The 16,019-nt window shown below is 42.1% G+C and overlaps 1 protein-coding gene across 1 annotated transcript in view; it reads left to right on the top strand.

Moving 5' to 3' along the window:
- The first annotated feature begins 2,807 nt into the window (after positions 1-2,807).
- Positions 2,808-16,019, top strand: part of pmepa1 (prostate transmembrane protein, androgen induced 1) — a 42,274-nt gene continuing 29,062 nt past the window's right edge. Inside the window, exon 1 of the mRNA XM_033626944.2 lies at positions 2,808-3,295. Coding sequence (XP_033482835.1) covers positions 3,199-3,295 — 97 coding nt within the window. The 5' untranslated portion in view covers positions 2,808-3,198. The remainder of the gene's footprint in view (positions 3,296-16,019) is intronic.

Here is a 16,019-nt window from a genome sequence, read left to right as displayed (position 1 = left end):
GGCATTTAAAAATTGAGACATTTTTGTTGGATCTTTTAAATTTCTGAGAGTTCTTGGACACATTGTGTGTGACAAAGGCTTTTGTTGAAAAAAACCCATAATGAAATATAAGCTTCAAGTAGTGATATTTCACCAAAATCACTTCATTCTATGTTTCATTTTTGGCCAAAGATTTGGCCAGAAATGAACTGTTTGCATAAACTAACCAGCATCTTCAACTTTTAACTTTTATCGTTCAACTATCAAAGGGTAAGATTTAAAAATCTAATCACTACTATATTGCAAAGGGAGGGTCATGCATTTCCTGCCAGTTACTCACCAAGGCTCAAGGAAAAATATTTGAGGCTTCAACACGTTCTCATCCCAAGTCATAACATATTGCTGCTTTAATGTTTATGATTTACGCATTAGGTATCCTTCTGCGCCTGCTGCTGACATTTCAGGACAATGCTACCAATGCAGGGACGTCAACAAAAGCACATGGTTAGGTTTTAAAAAAAACTCATGAGTTCTACATTTGTATGGGAAATGAACACCGGGCTCCTGGGTGAAAGTCCAGGGTTTGTTGGACCCAGAAGGACTGTCCAGCCTCCTATGGGGGTTTGGCTTGATAATCTTATGGGACATGAACACGGCTCTCGCGGGTGAAAGAACGGCTTTGTTCGTCGGTGTCTGACGCCACAAGTCACTGCCTAAGAACCAGATTTCGGAGTGGCGTATCATACCGCTGCGAAAGATGGTGTTTAGCGTCGGGTATCTGATGCCAAAATCACTGACAAAGGGGTGGTTTTCAATGATTTCTGACAGAGAAACAAACAAACAAACAAGAATGGACACCGCCCAAACACAAGTGGTTGGGTTTAGGAAAAAAGAACAGGGTTTGGCAAAGTCAGTGTTTGTCATTGCGGTTAAATTATAAACGGCGTCAGCCGCGTATCATGCCGACGTGAAAGGACAGCTTTGTCTGTCGGTGTCTGACACCCAAGTCACTGCCCAAGTGCCAGATTTCGATGACTTTGGAGTGAGATCAGGTTGAGCTGACGCCACCCAGCAGCATATCACACTGCTGCAAAAGGTGGCTGAGAAGGAGGTGGTTATCAGTCCGTACGTTTACATGCATGCAGTAGTCAAGCTAAGCTCATAGCTCGGCTAATCAGTCAAGTCAGACTTCTCGTCTTGTCTGAGTATACACACAGAAGAGAAAATCGAATTTCTGCCCAAGTACGTCTGACTCCGCCTCGATAGGCGCGCTGTGTCCTTTTTAATATAGGGCGTATTCAACTAGTTCCGGTTCTTGTTCAGAGACATATTTAATTAAACCAGCGTTTCACATTTTTCTACCATCCATAAATTTCTACTTTAGCCCTCGGAGCATGAATGTAGTTTCCTCATTCGTCCAGAAGTGCGTCTTTTGCTTATTGGTCGCCATGGTGTTTGTTTGTTTGTTTGCTTGTTTTTCCGGGAGTTACTGCACTGCTGCTACGTCATCTCCTTCTTCCGGGTGAAAGCCCGCAAAAGAAAAAGTGGTGCATGCGCAAAATACTGAGTCGGACTCCAGTCAGACTATGCGGTTATATGCAGCAGTAGTTCGATTTTCAGTTGAATTATCTAGGTGTGTTAGTCGAGCTATGGATAGTCCAATTTCAGTCAGACTAAGCTGTTTACATGCATTTAAAAGTCCGGTTTCAGTCGGAGTAAACCAATAATTTTCTCAAGCTGCATGTAAACGCACTGAGTGACTTGTGAATTAGAATGGGCTGGGACCTTCTGGGAGGATAAACAAGAAGCAAACATACAAGAAGTGATACCGCAAATTGATGTTTTTTTCCCCCAAATGCATGAGGTTGGGTTTCAGAAAAATGAACAGGGTATGGCAAATTCGGTGTTTGTCAGTGCCATTAAACTGTAACAGTGTCAGCGGTGTATCATGGCGACGTGAAAGGACGGCTTTGTTTATCAAGGGCCGGATTTCGACGACTTCAGACTCGGGCAGATTGACGACCTGCTGTCTATCGTCGGTCCGTAAAGCTCTGAGTATCCTGCAGCCACTACCACCATTTTCTCCTCCATTGTTTACCAACTGTAAACGTGTTGTCGTGACCACCACAGAATCAGAATCATCTGATTAGTCAATGGGAAAAAAAGATGACAAAAAAGGGGCGGTTTGAGTTGAGTTAAAGTTTTTTCCACTCAAGGACTTGAAAGGACTTGAAAGGACTTGAGAAACTCGTCGCGACGCAAAAACCATGAGCAAAAAGCTTCATTCTCATTAAAAACAATTACAAAAAAAGCGCCTCCTGCTGCAGAATCGCTGTCTGTGTGATCAGGGCCAAAGGTGGCGTTTAGCGTCAAGTGTCTGACTAAACAACAAACAAACAAACAAACAAGGAGTCAAACCCCAGCCACCCTCCTCCTGTGACAAGTAGAGAACAGTCCCTTGGTGCATTTCCATGTTCAAGGTCTTGCCTGTTTTACAGACTGCACAAGTCCTCTGGAACAAATGTGTAATTTTGGCGCTAAATAAATAAAACTGACTGGACTTGTCATCGCCTTTGTTTTTCTTTTATCCCTCTGTGTGTGTGGCAGGACTGTGATGTGCCAAAAGAGCAAGTGGAAATTGGAAATGCGAGACAGACACAGACAGACAGTGTCACCGATAGAGAAAGGGGGGAGGAGGAGAGACAGGGAGAGTCACTGAGAAATCCCTGGAGACAGACAGCCACAGAGAGAGAGAGAGAGAGAGAGAGAGAGAGAGAGAGAGAGACACAGACAGGACCAGACAGACGTCCGTTAGCAGTTTAGTCGCCGGTCACTCGGCTGAGAACACGGAACCGTTCAACACGACCCTCAACGGACATTTAAACTAGTTAGCGCTGAGCTACACGTCCAGCAAAACTACATTTAACGGCGGTACCGACACTTGCACGGTACGCCGAGAGATAAATAAATAGATTTCGAAGGAAGAGGAGGAGAAACCAGAGAGAGGAGGAGGAGAGAACCGAGACAGGAGGAGGACGGACCGGAGGGGAAGGAGAGGAGGCTGGAGAGAAAAGAGAAAAGGGAGGATTTTTTGGGGGGAGTTTGGTGTGTCCTTTTTTCGCTCTCCTCTCCTTCTTCTTCTTTCTCTTCTATCTCAGCCTTTTCCTCCCCTCGTCGTCCTCTCCTGGAGCATTAATGTGTGATTTTAGGAGGCTTTAAATGTTGAACTTGATGGGTGTTTTAAACGCCACCGCCGCCAATGTCTCCTGTACTTGTAACTGCAAGCGCTACACCTCCCTCCAGAGCATGGAAATCAGTGAGTAACTTACATTTTCATGACTTTTCTGTGTCTCTAAATCACTGACTGCTACTTTGGCTGTGTCTGTGCATCGGGACTGTGAAGCTACACTCTCCGGGTTGTGGATTAATGAGTCAAAGCAGCTAGTTTTTGTGTTACACCTCCTTATAAGTACAAAATAGGGATAAAACTGGCTTCATTTTACAGTTTATGGAGAGCTAGCAGTCACTGTTTGTCATGTGTGGTATTCAGTCGTGTCTCAGTGACATGTATGTGTCTTTTTACCTCACTAATGTGTTCATGTTGAATCAATCTAATGATAGTTATAACACGTAAGTTGAGTTTCTGATAACCGCTTGAACGAAACTGTATGGTAGCCAAAGTTAGCTTAGACCGCTAGCTTAATTAAAAGCCGTTAATGCTCCGTGAACCTTTAACCCGTCTGTGATTGATAACTCTTGATTTTGAACTTGAACCAAAACCGCAAGCTTCCCATCTCTTTCCTCAAAGCCGAACTCGATAAAGCTAATGTTTTGTGAGATTTATCGTGTTTTAGGCTTTTTAAAAGCTGTTTTGTTCGCCGTGGAGGTGAAGTTTGACAGATTGAGTGATTTTTCGGTGGGGTTCCGGAGCCGTTGGCGTTGTGTCTGCCGCTTTTGATCTTAACTGGCTTCATTTGGGGAAAACCTGCCCTCTCTGTGGGGTTTTTAGCGGTTAAATATAACCGTAAGTGTGTTTAAACTGCCAGGAAGTTGCCGTTGGGGACACCGAGAGCTGTACATGGCAGGAAAAGGTGGGTTTGTTCGGTGGGAAAAGGGGGGAGCTGGAAGTTTTGTCGCCGCTTCGTCATTCGAGCAAAGCCAGACGTCTGTCTAGCCGTCTGCCCCTGCATGCGCGCGTGTATGGGGTGCGCGTGCGTGTTCATGTGTGTGGTCGTATCCGGGAAATCCTTGTGTTTGTGTGTGTGTGTATGTGTGTGTGTGTGTGTTTATATATGAGTATGTATCTTTGTGTTGCTGTTTGGTGAAGCAAGGCACTAAAGCCATCCCGGGTTTGGGGTTCTACTCCCAGGCTGTTCATGTATACAGCCGTAATACTGAAAGGTCATTCAGATGAAAGCTCTGTGTGTGTGTGTGTGTGTGTGTGTGTGTGTGTGTGTGTGTCCAGCTGAGGTCACTAGCAGGGCTGACTCAGAGCTGAAAGCAGGCAGGATTCAACTGTTTGGACCAGACGATGCATATTATGTCAGAAAATGGTCGACATAAGTATTTTCCCAGTTTCCCAGTCTGCCCAGTTCGAGGCACTGAGTTCAAATGTGTTGTTTGTCTGACTAGCAGTCCCAAACCCAAAGACACTCAGTTTAGACTCATATAAGACAAAGAAAAACAGCAAATTTTCACACTGGAGAAGCTCAAAATTGACTCACAATTAGGATTCTTGCAGATTTTTGACCAAAAAAAAGTGTTTCAGGTCAAATTTCTAAAGGTAGAAGTATCAGAAAAAAGAGTAGAAGATCTAAACAATTAGTGGATATACAGAAAAAGAATCGGCATGAGCAGTTGTTTCTTTTATTTTAAACAAAAGTGCCAAATCTTTTTAATTTCTAGCACCTCAATTGTGAGCATTTTATTTTGTATTTTATTTTGTCACATGTGATAATGACCGAAAGATACCAGACTAAACTGCAGCTAACAGTTGCTTTCATTACCAATTAACGTGGCTGATATTTTGGGCAATAAAATGCCAGACAAAAGTGAAAATAACAATTTCTCACAATTTTCTGAAGCCCAACGTAGCATTCTTAAATGTCTTGTTTTGTGCGAACAACAGTCCAAAACGGTTAGCGATATACCTGTTTTGAGGTATACCGTGTTATAATGCATAAAAAAATGCAACTTTATTTTTGTTATTTTCAAAGGGGAAACCTTTTACACATACTTCTATTAGTAATAAAATATCTGTTCAGCCTAATGACAGTATAAATTCTGTTAAAGCGTAAAACCACGATATTTTCTGAGATGATTATCGCATCGTGAAAATCTCACATCTTCCGACTCATCAATTAATCCACTTTCTGCAGCTCTAAACTGAAAATGTTTAGGTTTTAGAGTGTTCCTCAGACAAAACAAGCATTTTATAAACCAATAATAATCAGTTTATCCAGATAATAATAAAGATATTATCAATATAAACCTAAAGCAGGCATTCAGTCTCACAAAACAAGACTACTTTCTTTGAGTTCAGTTCACACGACATGATTCAAGACAGGAAACCACGCAGATTTGAACTCAGTGTGGCCACATATCAACCAACCACCAACTTAAAAGGAGTGTTAAAATGACGATGTGACGCGCTGCCGCTTGAAAAACAGTTTGTTACAGACTTTAAAAAGAAGCGTGATTCAGTGACTCCGTGACCTTTCTTTCCCACCTAAGATTTATTTAGAAACTGATTTTCTTGGATGGATGGGGACATGTTTTGACAGGCTTATTATGATTTTCCAGTTTTAGATTTGGAAGAAAAGATCGTTGAGAACACAGTGAGTAATGTGCTCCTCTAATCGTGTGTGGGAAGGGCTCACACCGGTGTCATCCGTCATGTACTCGCCATGCAGCCTACTTGAAATGACATTTGTCCTGTGCAGATGCATACTGAGTCGGAGTAAGAGATGTAACAGTAACAGCAGTTTTGTAGGGGTATTAGTAGATTAGAAGTGACAGTGTTACTTTAAACGGATAGTGTGGATCTTTTAAAGTCGGGTTGTTTGAGGTACCGACACTGAGGCTAGGTGATGTACTGCTGTGGACGGGGTCAGCAACAAAACATATTATAGCCACCTATAAAAATCGAAATCAGTTTAAGGTTACAGTAAATTTTGGGTGTTTTCCCTGCTTTGCCTGCGGATGGGGAACTGAAACCGCTTTTCTCTATGGAGTCTGGTGGCGTTTAGCTGCAGCTTCCGCCCACAGCAGTACATCGCTCAGCTTCTGTGTCCTGCTTACAAAAGCTGAACTACCCCTTTACGTTAGTACAATTGCAGTATCACTACTAGTGTTAGTGGAAGTAATAGCAATATACTGCATGACCACAAGTATGTGGACGCCCAAACATTAGACCCAGATGTGATGTTTGAACACCAAAGGCATTAACCTGCCACTCCAAACAGCCTCCACCCTTCTTGTTTTTGGTTGTAATCAGCTTTGCAGCTCATCATAAAGGGCTCAGTGTGGTTGAATCAGTTCCTTCACACCAGACTGGCAAAACAGCGCATTTATGGAAGGGAAATACACATGGAGGTATTGTCATGTTGAAACAGGAAACTGTTCCTGCCAAGAAAGCTCGAAGCACATTATTGTCTGAAAAATAGTACATCATTAAGATTTCCCATCAGTGGATACGAGGTGGCCAAATGCACATTAAAGTATGTCCACATAAATCTGAGCAGTTGTAACGTTAATAGGTTTAGCAATAGGTTTAGCAATAGTAATAGCAATCAATCAGTGTAATGCAGATGATCGCCCGAACTTGTAGCAGAAAGGCAAAATAAGAATGCAGGCAGACACACACACAATTCCTCTGTCTGAGAGCAGACATGATGTTTAGTCTGGAAGGCAGAGGGAGGGAAACAGATAAACCAAAGGAGGAGAGACAGAGGACTGCAGAGACGGCAGGGAGAGAAGGGAGTGAGAAGAATATGTCAAAACTTTAGAAACAAGGAACAAGGTGTCAGCAGAAGAGAAACCGAAATAATCGAAAAGAGATGGAGAGACATTTTGGTGAAGTGAGAATTGTGTAGGAGTTGATAGAAACCTGGTATGGAGGCTGAAGCTAATGATGCACCAGTCTTTATTTACGAAAACAAGGTTATGTTTAAGACGTTTCAGCTGCACTGGACTTTATGCAGTGGAGCGTGACAGGAAAGATGAAAGACACAGTGGAGGAAAGTATAACACAGGATAATCCACGTTATGCACTTGAGATGTGGTGATCAAAGGACGATGTCGACATGATAGAAAAAAAACAGGGTTTACCTGCGACTTTACTTCAGAATATGTTAAAAATAGACCAGTATCTGGGAAAGAAGCTCTCAGCTTATAACAGACATCTGATGTGAGACTGAATGTGAGACCTGATTAACAACAGAACTGAAGACACAAAGCTGTGAACAATGAGAATTACTTATGATGAGCATTTCTAATCTAGGGATTCAAAGAAAAATAGTGATCTACAGCTGCTTTATAGCAAATATGTCACTTAGATAAAACATAACAGCAACTCAGCTACCTGGTTTTTGGAAAAGGATAGTTACGTATTTAGTTACAATTTGCAGGAAAGCCCAATCAGTCTTTTTTCAGCATTGGCAGTATAAAAACAAAATCGGGGTAGTGCAGCAAAATGCCGCCTACCTACTTCTGTTTATACAGAATGTGCCTTTTTCAGGGCAATGGGGGGCGTGAGCAAGTAACAAAACGTGTAGCTCAGCGTGTGACGTAAACAATGACGTGGGAATGAAGCCGCGGTCATTCCTTCGGCGATTCTCTCGTAAGTCGACCCGTCCTTCATTGTCCCCGTCATCTGACAGTTAATGGCCTCTTCGTTTGCGAGGGCAAGGAGGGCGCTGTCTCCACAGTTGCTCATCTTTACAGTGTCTGTCAGGTTTGTGTTTCCCTCTTGCTACTAGCTGCTCATTTCTGCTATCAGCTGTTTCCTGTTAGTCCACCGTCAGTGGCTCGCACATGCAGCGTCATCAACAGCTCCTGCCACAAGTCTTCAACAGCCCCTCCCGTGGTGGAAGAGCGCCTTGTTCTTTTTAAACCAAAAAGGTTCTGCCAATATGACTACCCTACGAGGCGGAAAATTGGGCACCTCGGATCAACTCGCCAATCGGGCTCTGTGTGTCTAAACGCTCGCAGCTTGCCGGCGAAATGGCCCAACATTTCTTGCAAATCTGGCAGTGTAAAAGGGGCTACTGTTTGTCTGAATGTACCTGTATTCACCCTCTGTCTGAAACGCTCCATTTAGTGCTTGTCTCTTTAAGGCCAGTTTGCTCTAATTGGTCAGTGTTTCTGGGTCTTGTGCATCGGCCAGCAACCATCTTTTGTTCTGCAAAGTAAAATGACTGTTTTTGTCAATGGAGTCTGGTGGTTTTAAGATAGCGGCTTCATTTCCCAGTTGGAAAAAGCTGTCTAGTGCCAGGGTAAAGCGTTAAAAATACTGGAAAACATAGCGTACGCTAAGCCGGATTTGCTTAGCGACACTTAATTTTATGTATGTGATGCAGAGGTTTACTCCCCAAAAGTTACTGTAAGCAAACATGGTGATTTGGTCTATATTGTGACATCACAACTTCACAGAAGTCCTGACAGCAGTTTCTGAATATGGACTGTATTCATTTCTCTGTGGATCGAGCATTTTGATGCTTTCACAGTATTTCTATAGCACCTAAACCTGCTGTATAGTATCAAAGACATGAAATCTGACTTTCTGCAATATGGGACCTTTGATATTATCATGAAAAGGGAGCTCAATTTAACCTGTCGTCCCATGCACCTGCAACAGCTGGATTTATAAATACTTTGAAGTCTCCTAGTTTAGATAAATGCAGACTTCCCAGACTTGTGAAGGAGCTGCAGAGACCCTGACTCACTTCAAACTACCACTCATCTGTCTCTCATCTGGATCTGTGAAGTTGTAATTGCAGGGTTACATATACCTGTTCCACCCTCCGACATATAAAAGCGCACACACACATTATGCAAAAACACATCTGTTCTGAGCGGCAGACATTGCTAGTCAAAGCACATGACATCAGCATTACTCACAGGCTGGCCGTGTGTGTGTGTGTGTGTGTGTGTGTGTGTGTGTGTGTGTGCGGTGAAGTCATCGCTTGTATCAGTTCTTAAGAATCATTTCCTACCAGCAGCTTGGTTTCCCTGTACATTTGTTACTACATGTCTGGCAGTCTTGACACCGACACCTCCACAGTCTGTCTCGATAGCCAACATAAATGTTGTCTGAGTGTGTGTGTGTGTGTGGGTGTGAGTTCAGCTGGAGGGTAGTGGTATTTATTTTGATTATTGAATTCGAGGAAAGAGTCAGAGTGTTCCTGAAATGAACAGGAGGTGACTGCAGCGTCTGGCACAGGGAAGACATGCTGTGACTGTGCGTCTGCTGTGGTTAACACACATTCCTGTTAACTGTTTAGTCACAAGTTTGATCCCTAACACACTGAACCCTCTAACTAACACTTCTTGACTTATGGAGGTCTTGTTTTTAGGTTGCTCATCGAATATTGATACCTTTAATGCTCTTTCTAAAATTCATTTTGCCTCAGCTTTCAATGTTGATTAAAGGGACAGTTCATCCTAACGTCAAAAATATGTATTTTTCCTCTTACCTAAAGTGCTGTGTATGAGTAGAGATTGTTCAGGCGTGAGTTGCCAAATGTTGGAGATATCGGCCGTAGAGATGTCTCCCTTATCTCCAATGTAATGGAACTATGTGGCACTCGGCTTGTGGTGCTCAGAGGGAAGTGTCTGCTCCTGCTAGCCTCACCCGAGCTAGCTAACGTTAAAGCTCACCCAAGGAGGACTCTATTATTGTTTACATCTCGCAAAAGCCTCTCGTCCATGAGTAGATGCATGCTTCCTTCTGCGCGATGATACAATTGAAGGGTGTAGTTTGGTAGAAAGAAAATAGTTCCTATGAGAAACTGCTCACAACAAGGTCTGCGGATTATCGTGAGTAACTGGGTCATGATTTCTTGGAAAACACGTATATTTTTTGGGCGCTTTTAGCACCACAGGCCGAGCGCCATCTAGTGCCATTATATTGGAAAGAAGTCAGACATCTCTAGGCCGATATCTTCAACACTCGGCAACTCACACCAGAACAATCTGTACTGATAAATACAGCACTAGAAGTAGGAGAAAAATACATATTTTTGATTTTGGGATGAACTGTCCTTTAAAGTTAAAAGTAAAAGATTTATCTGAGATGTAGTTCTGGGCAGAAACAATTAACAACATGTAGAAACACCCTGAAAATGAGGATATTAACAAGATATTAAATAGAGTGGTACAGTCTTTGGCCGAGCACAGACGCCGGCTTGCAGAGAGCGCTCAACAGCCAAGTTTCACTGAGGCCTTTTGGCAGGTGACACAGGGCATTAATGTTAATTAATTACAGCTAGAGAAACACCAGCAAGTCAGGCCGGCTAAAAATAAGAGGCCTGCTTACCTGAATGCTTTGCACACTGGGAACAAAACAGAACAAGGATAGACAAAAGATGTGTTTGCCTGTGAGCCTAAGGAACCAAGTGGAAACAGCTGCACTGTAGTTTGAGTCGTGGTTTCATTTGGAAGTTTGGTTACTGCGTCCACATCATTCGCTCATACTTGACATTAATATGTGTACAACAGCAGCAGCAGTCAACAATGTTACTGTATTTTTAGCGTGAACAAAAGTCACTCTCACATCTTTGTGACTGTCATGTGTCATTCTGTCACTGTCATGTGTCACAAACATCACTCTCCACATCCTCTTCAGGCGGCAGCTCCCGTGTGACACAGTGATGATGTTTACTAATCAGTGTAAAAATAAGAACAGTGTTTTTTCTTCATCCAGTTCCACTTTTGACAGCGTAATTGTGGTACAAAGCTACATCCCGAGGCAACCTGCGTTCAGCTCCATCTTTGATCGCTCAAACTGTAATAGCCGTACCAGAAGCAACTTTTACGCCATTTAAATGTGCCGTCATTGTGACTTAGCTGCAGCAGTGTGAGTGAGCCAGGAGACACAACAATGGAAAGAAAGACAAAGAGTTGAGAAGACACATCAGTTCAGGCACACACTGTAACTGAACAGCGTTGGTGTTCATTATTGTTAACATAGGTTTAATGTTTAAAACAAAAAAGTAGAAAAAGTAAAAGTAGCAATACCTCAACGTAACAATACTCAGGTAAAAGTAAAAGTCCTGAATTCCAAATCGTGCTTAAGTACAAAAGTATTAGCATCAAAATATACTTAAAGGTATACCTTGTAGGATTGTCAGTGACTGTTGTAAACACGCTCACAAGTAAAAGAAAAAGCCAATCTCAGATTCAGTCATGTTTTAGCCTCGCTGTATTTGCATTCTTTGGGCGCTGGGTCTCTGGGATGCCTGCTGCTTATGGTGTGGCACCTGGTCACTACCTTTTTGTAAAGCTCCCGCCTCACCTACGTGCTGTGGCGGTACATGCCGACATCACAAGCACAGAATCTAAGAAGAAAATAAAAAAATCCAGGCAGTCTGTGCAGATAAATACTGCAGAGAGCGCGTCATAAATGATGATTACCTCTGTATGAGTCTACACCAAATCCTGCGCAGTTCAGAAAATAAAAGTACACATTATGCAGAATCGCCCGTTCAAAGTCATGTCAGTTATATTATAATTATTGATGCATATATTTTGACATCACTTTAATGTTGTAGCTTGTAAAAGTGGGGGTGATTTATGTACTGTTAATTAGATTAACTTTTAATAGCAGATCATCATTTACTTGCTCACTTGTGATATTTACTCTTAAAAGAAGTCTAGACTGTTAAACCTTGTACTGGGCCAACCTTGTGGTAATTACATTTCTTCTTGATTAGCATACACAGAAGATGTCAGAGGCAAAATCTGATGGAGTTAATGTTTTAACAAAATGTTATATATTTATTAAATTCACAGTAGTCGTATTGAGTAACCATTTTATTTTCCAAACTTGGTAAGAATTCACCTAATGCTCATCAAAATACTCCATAAATCTTATATAGTTTTGATGTAGAAGGGTGACAGAGTTGACCTGTTCTGGTTGAGACAGACCTAATAGCAATATTATTTAATGAATTTATCAGAAAATTGGAAGCTTAATAGAACTTGAGCAGCATTCCTGCCTTTTTGAAAACCAGAAAGTGAGACAGGAGTCCGCAGGATTTAGCTAACTCCTTTTAAATCTGATTTAATTATGTTTTTGTTGAAATTGAGGGACTTGACAAAAATCTGGGACACGTCTTTGAAGGGCCAGCACGTCCATTTTAAATATACTTTAAAACAAATACATTTGTGACACCGGTATTATCAGTAGGTACTGTTAGTTTTAGATTTTGAAGGCTTTTAACATGTTTTTCACCTCAGTTCTCAAAACTGGATGAGTTGATGTACATTTTGCATTAATAACCCGAATCTGCAAAGTAACTGGAGTTACCAAATAAGTTAAGTGGAGTACGCCAGAAAAGTATTTGCTTTTAAATGTAGTGGAACAGAAGTATGAAGTGGCACAAAATGTGAAATACCTCAGAAAGTGCTTGTGTCGTTACATTCCATCACTGGGCTTCAGGGAGAGACGTTTCAACAGATCCATGTGGGAACTGAGCGCTCCAAAAAACAAAAAGTGAAAAGAAGTTCAGTTCTGTCATATTTTTCAAACATGGCCAACAGTTATTAGGCGCTGTTTGTGTTTCTTGTCTCTGTCTTTTACTTCTCATTGATTGGTTTTCTTTCCTTTCTTCTGTCTGTCTCTCGTTCTGTGTCTTTTTCTCTCTCACTCAGTGAATCATGGAAATTAAATGATTGAGTCTGTTCTGGCTGGCCTCCTAGACTTATTATGTAAACCTCTCTGTCTGGCTGTCTCAGTGCTCCGCGTGTGTGTGTGAGTGTGTGTAAGCGTGCACATGTGTTATTCGGCACTTGTCTATTAATTTCCTGTCTGTGTGACTTTGTGCCTACGTGTGTGTGTGATGTTGTAAAATGAGGATTTTTTAGAATTATATAAAAAAATTCTGTTCTACATTTGCCTTTTCTTGTGGTAAAGCAGAGCTGCAGACATGAAGTGTGTTCACAGAAGCCTGTGTGGATCAAACTCTGCCTTTTGTGTTTTGTTTTTGTTCTATGATTGACAGCTGGCATCGTCCCAGAGCCAGAATCGCTTTAATCCTCGTGTACGATAAACAGACAGTAATTTGTCTCAGAAGAAATTATTTATCCACCGAAAGTCGACTCAGCTGCCTTCTCTTTGTTCCCCTGTTTCATGTACCACATGACACTGGGAGCTGCCCAGTTCAGCCACAGCCTCAGTGGAGCATATCAGTAGAAGCTGTTGATGCAGGGAGGAACATTTGCAGATGAATGTCCCTGTCCAGTTTTTTGGGTCGTGGTGAAAACTTTGCTGCCCTTCTGTCCCCATTTATCTCCCCCTTAATACAACTACAACTCCCAGGGTGCATTTTAGCAAGAAGCATCTAACCACAGAGCTTAAATTCCACGTACGGCAGGTGGAAACTAAAAATGACATATTGACAAAACTTAAAAGACAATCTACATCTTTAATCAGTTCACTTTCAAATTCTGGGTCAACTCTGAATAAATTCAGCAACTTATGTCGACACTAGAAGACTCTGAAAAGACTTTGAAATGCTAGAAATGTATTAATAGATAAAAGACAATGTGAGTAGCACTTTATGATTTTGCCAAGACTGGGGCTCTTGCAGGGTCACTATTTGCAAGACTACAACTAGATTCCTTTTGAGATTATGGGCCTGTCCCAATACCCACACTTCCCCTAGAAATACCCACTTGCACTTGGTTGTGCACATTCACGTTCAGGCTAGTGGTGTCCCAAAACAGAACTGAGATAGTGGAAGTGGTTTCAAACACTTCACACACATCCGACCTAGACTCCAAGGGAGCCCCGACCCACACTTACAACGAAGTGGAAGATGAAATTTCCCAGATCGGAATGTAGGCTATACAAACAACAGATGGTTGGGCTAGCGTAATCGACTTACCCGAACAAAATTGATCAGAACTAGAAGACGTCGTAGGCGCCTCCTGTTTTCATCATTTCTTCTCCGTTGATTCATCAGACGGAGAAGAATAAACATAGCACACGCCACAACACAAGCGCTGGAACCGACATTTTTAAACCTGAATGACTACCGGTATCTTGTGTCGCTACTTCGCGTGACGTATGCCTGCACGTCAGCCGCGCCGATTTGCATGAAGTGGTGTCCCATTTCTTTGGGAAAGATCTCCACCCTAATATTTCTCACTTCCCTCATCAAGAGTTATCTCGCAAACGAGGGCACTCAATACCAAGTGGAAGATTTAAGGGGTAGAAATGGGACAGGCCCAAAATGTTCCTGCTGGAAAATAATACGCCAAACTTCCTTTAAGAAATGTGACATACTCACGTGTCTTTAAAATCAGATAACCCCAGAAACATAAGATGAAAAGTGTCATATGTTGACAGTATTTTCATCAATTCGGCATCAATATAATCTATAAACATAAACTCTATTTATGTACAAACTTAACATTTTGGATATTGTTGCCTCAACTCTCTATCAGCCTCCGTTGGTTAGCTGCCCTATTTTAGTGGGAGGAGACCATGGAAATGAGAGACAAACTGTTTAAATAAATTAAGATTTCTCATTAAAATAAGTGCTAGTTGGTGGATCAGACACACGCTGAATTGAACACTTGTTCACTCAACAACTCCGCCAGTTTCTCCTTCTTTTTCATAGTAAAGGAGAAGTGAAACTTGTTCACAGTCTTGTGCCTCTCCCAAATCCCCTTCATGTTTACTGTCTAGCCAGTTTGCTGCTTTTTGTTTGGTGCCGGAGAGAGCGAGGCTATAGGTTGTTGACAGTGTTCACAGCGTCATTGACCTTCAGTATTTGTATGAGCCAAGACTGAGAACTTATGATAATGTTAAATGTCTGGTTTTGTTGGAATGTTAAGATGAGACAAAGAGTGACTTTAGACGGCTCAGACTGAGTTTTATGACTATCTATCTATCTATCTATCTATCTATCTATCTAAGATACCATTCACAGAAACATTTTAAATGGGAATACAAAACGTGGACGAACACCTCCAGTAAAATTACCCCTCCATCTTGGCAGCTCTATAACTTCCTCCTTTAAAGCTGCTTCCTGACCTCCTTCCTTCCTTGCCCACATCCTCCATCCTTTCGTCCTTCTTTGCTTCCTTCATTCCTTCCATTCAGCCTCTCAGCTGTTCTTTGTTTCTCGGTCTAGACGCCAGTAACACACACAGAGTAACCAAAAAGAAGTCATCATCAGGGTCTCATCATGCATATATGTAGATGCATGCAGCAAGCACGTCTGGGGGTCAAGGTCATCGTCACATTGGGGGTTGTGTGTGTTTGTGTGTGTGCTCTCTGCGTATAATCTGCATACAAGACAGTGTTCAGCTGAGGCCCTTGTGGTCTGTCGGACTTGTATTGTCCCATTAATTAGTCTGAAGTCAGAGCCGGCCCTATATGTCTGTCTCGCAGTGTGAATAAATCCATACAGAGACTGTCTGAGGACCGAGAGCCTGCTCTATAAATAAAGGCAATGACTGTCTGCCTGCTATATGCGTAGAGCGTCATGCGACAATGTGGAAAAGGTTGTCTCTTGTTTTTAATTAATTGGTCTGAAGAAGAAAAAAAAACCCCAGTATGGCTGTCTGGTCTTCTAAATACTCCAACTGTAGTCTGTTCATGCAGGTCAAAACAACCGTGTCTTGTTTTTCATTAATTAGTCTGGCCCGGGGGAAGTTGGAGTTGGGTTGTTGTTGCAGTATGTTAAAGTGTTTTTTGGCTTTTGTTAATTAGCCCAGTCTGAACTGCTCAGAGTTACCTGCTAATGTGGAATAGATGGTAAGTGTAAGGTTGTCTGTATGGGAAATGGGAATAGGCTGCACTATGATTG

Source organism: Epinephelus lanceolatus, chromosome 1 (assembly GCF_041903045.1).
Source record: "Epinephelus lanceolatus isolate andai-2023 chromosome 1, ASM4190304v1, whole genome shotgun sequence".
In the NCBI taxonomy this organism is placed as follows: domain Eukaryota; kingdom Metazoa; phylum Chordata; class Actinopteri; order Perciformes; family Serranidae; genus Epinephelus; species Epinephelus lanceolatus.
This window is presented reverse-complemented; position numbering and strand designations above follow the sequence as displayed.